Source organism: Typopeltis vanoorti, chromosome 17, assembly GCF_054136105.1.
Source record: "Typopeltis vanoorti isolate ZY-2024b chromosome 17, IOZ_Tvanoo_1.0, whole genome shotgun sequence".
In the NCBI taxonomy this organism is placed as follows: domain Eukaryota; kingdom Metazoa; phylum Arthropoda; class Arachnida; order Uropygi; family Thelyphonidae; genus Typopeltis; species Typopeltis vanoorti.
Window position 1 is genome coordinate 63,968,850 of NC_143565.1, and position 6,562 is coordinate 63,975,411.

Here is a 6,562-nt window from a genome sequence, read left to right on the forward strand (position 1 = left end):
GTGTGTGTGTGTGTGTGTGTGTGTGTGTGTGTGTGTGTGTGTGTGTGTGTGTGTGTGTGTGTGTTCCTTATGCAAGTGAGCCTGCTTAAAAATCGATCATTTGGTTTGGAATGCAAACACAGATTTTCACAGGGTGAAAAAGAATTTGTGACATAATGAAAATGTCTACTTTTTACTCAGGAATTTTCCACAATCAAGGACAGAGCCTGTTAGTCTGTCATTGAGAGAATGGAATTGCTCTCATAATCTCGGCATTGTCTCAGAGTGAATCCATTTAGCAGCGGTAAAGATCCGCATACAATCTGTGTGTAGACCCAACTTTGTTTTTGCTTTACTTCACAAAGGCTTCAGTGAAGCGTGCGCTATTCTGCTTTAATGGTATGTAATTAATTAATCAATCGATCTGGTGAGGTTACTTCGATTGGTTCATTAATCAGTTCAAGTTAATTAATTAAGGTTTAAATGAATGGAGGAACATAGCGAACATGAAAGGAAAGAGGCATATGCCAATCGCCCGATTCTTGAGAAAAGGATGAATGAAATAAACTTCGTTTATTGCTGTTTGTTCTACTTTAAAACGAAGCCCTTAAAATCGACTTTGAAGAGCAATATAAAGTATTCGGCAGTATATTATATTAAGTTGTGTTCTAAATATATAAAATTATATTCTCATATAAATTGAAAGTATGCATTTGAAGTATTGTGAATTAATTTAACTTCAAATCGTGTGTGTGTGTGTGTGTGTGTGTGTGTGTGTGTGTGTGTGTGTGTGTGTGTGTGTGTGTGTGTGTGTGTGTGTGTGTGTGTGTGTGTGTGTGTGTGTGTGTGTGTGTCTTAAAGCTTTCCGCCCACAAAATGGTGGGATTCTTCAGCAGGTTAATTTGGGAGGGTGGACGTGTTTAGATAAGATGAGTGCCTGCTCTCTATCCCAAATGTTTTTTAATGCAATTTCAGGTCTCCAGTAATATTGATTAATATTGAGAACGACTAAAACGGCCTCTGATCAGCACCATTTTGGTTATGCCGACCTTAAAGCAAGAACAATTTGCCCACCCTAAATTCATGAAATGTTTCAGAAAAATAAATAAAACAAAATGGACAGAAAAGAAAACAAATGAAACTGTAAGACAAGACCTAAAATATACAGAAACATTAATCGGAAAGATCAAAAGAAGATAACTTCAGTGGTACGGACATGTCGAGGGAATGCCATCAAAAAGACTACCCAACCTTGCTCTATATGCAAGAATAAAAGAAACATGAAAAAAAGAAGACCAAACACTAAATGGATAACAACAATAAAGGTAAACTCTGGATTAGAAACATATAGACAGTTCACCAGCCACGCAAGAAACCGAGACTCCTGGAGGTTGTGGAAACATGGAAGACTCAACCCGTCCCCGACGGAAGAGGACACTAAGTAAGTAGGTAAATCCAAGAAAATATGTATTAAAAATAGTGTTTTATTTTGCCGTTTTTTTTTCCAGTCATCCAATTTCCCTCTCCCTGGCATTGCTTTAGTAGGTTACGATTATCTGCTTCTGAGTTTTCTACACTTGCACCAAAAACAAGGGAAGGTGTTAACTGCAGGAAACTACTGTCAATCATAATCACATAAGAAATGTCTGACCTAACATCGAAATAAACCGATGCTATGTCATATGAATCAAACAAAGTAAAAATTGTTTTTAATAACTATTTTTATACAGCTTGGAAGAGCAGTCAGCTGTCTGAAGGAAATATTCTACAACAGAGGTTCCCCATTCGAGGGGGGGGATTGGGACCATAGTAGGGATAGATTATGTGTTAAGGCATGAATTTTAAATACTGTATGCTTTACAAATACAAAATGTTTTCTTAATAGTTTATCATTGTATTTAAAATTTTTAATTAATAGCCGTAGTTCCTAAAGTCATTAGACAGAATCAACTATAATTTTTGATAAATTTAAGATATTAGGACTCTCGAAAGGAAATTGTAAAAAAATTTTTAATTTGCAACCCATAAATTTTGTTTAAATATATATTGAAACTGATATGATTTTAAGAGTTTTTAATGGTACGATTTTTATACCAAGGAACTACACAAATATTTACCAATTTTGAAGAGATTAACAAACATTTGTTACAAACCAAAGTAAAGGGTGGTCACCCTTTTTTGAGGTATCTGTAGCTAAAACTAATACAGGGAATGAGACCATGTTTTATATTAAGACTTTCGAAGGCATGGGGAGATGAATTCCGCGGTGGAAAAAAAATTAGTACCAAAAGTCGCCGATAGGGGAAATTTTGGCGCTGGCGGAGCCGAAAGCAGTCAAATATTTGCAGTAAACGTAGGTAAAAAGGATTATGCAATTTTTACTGTGCGTAGTAAAAATTGCATAATTGCGTAGTAAAAATTGCAGCGCCACCAGTTCCACTTAAAAAGAGATTGGGAACTTTCAGGCAGTTATTCGAATGACTGACGAATTGTGCTCAATATGCGTCCTACCTTGCCTCAGCGTACTTTACTTGTTGTTTTATCTTAAACAGTGCAATGCCGTAGCGGCCCTTTGGGAATTTAGAAGGCTTCATAATCTGCGTGCAGGTCCTATGTCAGCTGTAGCACTGAGAGCGATGGTAAAGAAGTTTGAAGAAACTGTATCACTAGAAGTTAGACCTGGCAGAGGACGAAAGCAGTACAAGAAGAGACAGTAACAGACGTTGCACAGACGTTGCTACTGCGGTGTTCGACGACACAGGGACCAGTACTGGTCCAAGCGCTCGTGTCATAGCTCGCAAACTTGATAGGGCTTATGGTACCGTCTGGAAAATCTTACGGAAAATGCTTCATTTCTATCCGTATAAGTTCAGTTGTGTGCAACACTAACTACCGCAGGTTATGATAAGCGCATGACCCTCGCGCTAACGTTTCTTGCCAGAATGCAGGTCGACAATGACTGGCCTTGGAGAATATTGTGGGGTGATGAGGCTCATTTTTATCTGAATGGGTCGGTCAACACTCACAACTGCAGAATTTTGGCATCTGAACATCCCCAAGCGATCCAGCAAGTACCACTGCATTCTCTAACCGTGTGGTGTGGCTTCACAGCCGATTTCATAATACGACCATACTTTTTTGAACGTATTATCCCTACAGGTCCTGTAACCTGCTCCATTACTGGAGAGATTTATCAATGAATGCTGGAAAAATTTGTCATTCCTGCATTGCAGCAAAGACAATGTCCGGACTCCTTAATTTTTATGCAGGATGGAGCACGGCCACACATTGAACGTTCAGTACAGCGCCTTTTACGCCATCATTTCAGTAATGAGAAGGTTATCAGTCAGTTCTTTCCGACGGCAGGGCCGCCTCGATCCCCGGACATCACTCCATGTGACTTTTGGCTGTGGGTGTATTTGAAATCCGTTGTGTATGTTCGTGGCGTTCCCGACTTGCATGTCTTGAAAGATAACATAAAGCAGGCTGTTATGAATATCCAATCCGACTCCTTACGCTCAGCTGTAGAGCATGTCGCACACCGGATGCAGTTTGTTGTACACAAGAAAGGTCAGCACATTGAAAATCGTGCATGTGGTCCAGGTGCCCCTGATTCTGATGAATAAAGCATTATTTCCTGTGAGTTCAATCGCTACATTAATTGCTGTGTCTCTCGCAAGTTGTTATTTTAGTTTAATTATTATTATACTTATTATCATTGTAACGCGCCACATATCCAGCTGGAATGAATGACTCGGCTGTCGCTTACACCGTCGAAATGTTATTATTCCATTTTATCTGCCTTTAATGCCTATAATGCCTAACCGCTTGTTTTCGGCTCCGCCAAAATTTCCCCTATCGACGACTTGTGGTACTAAATATTTTTTTAGTATCATATCGGAAATCATATCCCCATGCCTTCAAAAGTTTCAATATAAAATTTGATCTCAATCCCATTTATTGGTTTTAGCTACAGATGCCTCCAAAGAGGGAAAGTTATTTTATGGCCACCCTGTATATTCGACATATTTAGAAAATCTGACGTGTAGCACGCGCGCGCACGCACGCACACACACACACACACACACACACACACACACACACACACACACACACACACACACACACACACACACACACACACACACACACACACACACACACACACACACACACACACACACACACACACACACACACATCACCTTCAAACTAAAAATTGCCGAATAAGCCCCGCCTATCAAGAACAATTACGTCTTTATTTGGCGTAGCAATGGAGACGCGCCGAAGTGTTAAGGGTAACATTAAGATAATCATTTCCCCCTTTCACGTGTGGTATTCTGAGATGCGTATAGTAGTATGCACGTGTATATTTTTTACTTGTACATTAGTTTTGCCATCATGAGTGTTAAAAAAACGAAGATACGATTATTCATATATTCAATATGGATTCACATCTGTCATCATCAATAGAGAAGAAAGGTCTCAATGTGTTATTTGTAGCAAAGCTTGTCAAATAATTCTATGAAACCAACAAAGTTGAAGCAACATTTGTAAAATGTTCGTCCTTGACACAAGAACAAGGACAAAAGCGTTTTTGAACGTCATGGGAATGCTCTGAAAAAATGAAGCTGGATTCAACAGGAGTATTTCAAGAAATTAACCACAAGGTTACTGAAACTTCTTATGTCGTAGCACTGGAGATAACAAAGCAGAAAATAAAATCACATGCAATTTGGGAAACTTTGATCAAACCTTGCGCTCTCAAAATGATTGAAATTATGTTGGGAAATAGATTGGAGAAAAAAATTGAAGCTAGTACACTATCGAACAATACTGTTCAAAGGAGGATTAGCGCGATGACCAATGACATTAAGATTCAAGTTGTGAAGGAGATCAATTCTGCAGCATTTGGCTTATTTAAAATTCAACTTGATGAATTGACTGATATGGCATCGTGTTACCTGCTGTTGGTGTTCGCAAGATATGTTCACTCAAGTTTATTCAAAGAGGAGTTTCTCTTTTGTTCTCCTCTTGAAACCACTACCATGGCTTCAGATAGTTTGGAAAACGTTTCATCTTTCATTAAATCAGTAAATCTTTTGTGGGATAATGTCCGTGGGCATTGTACAGGTGCATGATCCATCCTGGCACTGGCTTCAAAAACACTTCCAACTCCGTTTGAAAAGGTTTGGATCAAATAATTCAAATTGTGAATTTTATCAAAGGAGGAGAGCTCTTAACTCACGATTTTTCAAGCAGTTATGTGTGCCATCATTTACTTCTTTTCCACACAAATGTTCGATGGCTTTCAAGAGGAAATGTAATTCAGCGAGTATTTGAGCTTAGAGATGAACTCAAAAATTATTTTTTGAAGTTCAGAGTAAAACAAAACTTTTGCGTGGTTGGGTGATGAGAAATGGATCATGCGCCTTGACTATTTGGTTGATATATTTGAGCATCCGAATAAATTGAATCTTCAGATGCAAGGAAGGAATACAATTAACTGATTCCTTGAAAGCTGGCATGGCTAAGTTGCAAAACTGGAAGAGAAAAGTCAAGATAGAAAATGTTGCAATGTTTGAAAAACTGTCATCAGTTCTTGTTGCTGGCGATGAAGACAGCTTCTAGAATTTATGAAAAATTAAATAATTTTTCATAAATTTGTAAAACTCCACTATAAAAATAACCCCAGTGAATGTGTATTAATATAGAAAATTTATAAAAGATTTTCAATATTATGTCTATATTATTTGAATCTCCTTTTAGTCAGACAGTCTTGGAAAAGGGGGGAATAATATTCAGACATACGGTCTGTAGGTGGAATATCAATTGTTACAAAACGGATAGGATGGTTTAGAGAGAAAGAGCACCATATTTAAAAATATTTAGGGAGAATAGTTATATACAACTAATATTTATAGTTAACTGTTTACATATTCTTATTATTCCTATTAACTATTCTATTAATTGCGAGAATGAAATATTTAAGAATAGTTAGGGCACAATATTTAAGAGTATTTATTCTTCTAACCGTTCAATAGTTTTCTGTTTAGACATCCATCCAGGTGTGATAGCTTTTTTTTTAATCTGAACTAATTCAGAAGCTGACATGTTTCAGTTATTGAATACACGTGTATTTTTAAAATGACTCCACTTTTCCTGCATACGAAAGACATGTGGTACACTGCTATCGTTTGCAAGGCTAGTTTATGATCATAGGTTCGCTTTTCAGTAATTATATTAAAGAAAATGATAATAAAATTACGTAAATTCTATCATCATTATGTAAAGCAGCATAAGCTAAATTGTCATCTGCGGTGCAATACTAGTTTCTACCTTTTCCTCCAATACTAGTATTTTATAACACTAAGAAATTTTAAATTTCATATTTAGTCTTCTTTACTGGAAAAAAATATTTATTTATTTATTTATTTATTTAAAAATAACAATCTTATGTACAGGATTAACTAACCGGTTTTTGTTTCTCTGCAGTCAGGCAGAGATGCTATATGCTCATTCTCTGTTGAGGTATATTACATAGAAATAATAGTTGTTATAAAGTGAATTACATTTTTTCATG

At 36.9% G+C, this 6,562-nt stretch overlaps 1 protein-coding gene across 1 annotated transcript; it reads left to right on the forward strand.

The window, feature by feature from the left end:
* The first annotated feature begins 4,604 nt into the window (after window positions 1-4,604).
* Window positions 4,605-5,120, forward strand: LOC150097446 (protein ZBED8-like). The gene has a single exon (XM_090406919.1). The coding sequence runs from the start codon at window positions 4,605-4,607 to the stop codon at window positions 5,118-5,120; it is 516 nt and encodes a 171-aa protein (XP_090263045.1).
* The last annotated feature ends 1,442 nt before the right edge of the window (window positions 5,121-6,562 follow it).

Coding starts and splice junctions, on each gene's coding strand:
- LOC150097446 (XM_090406919.1), top strand. CDS start 4,605: ATGAAGCTGGATTCAACAGGAGTATTTCAAGAAATTAACCACAAGGTT.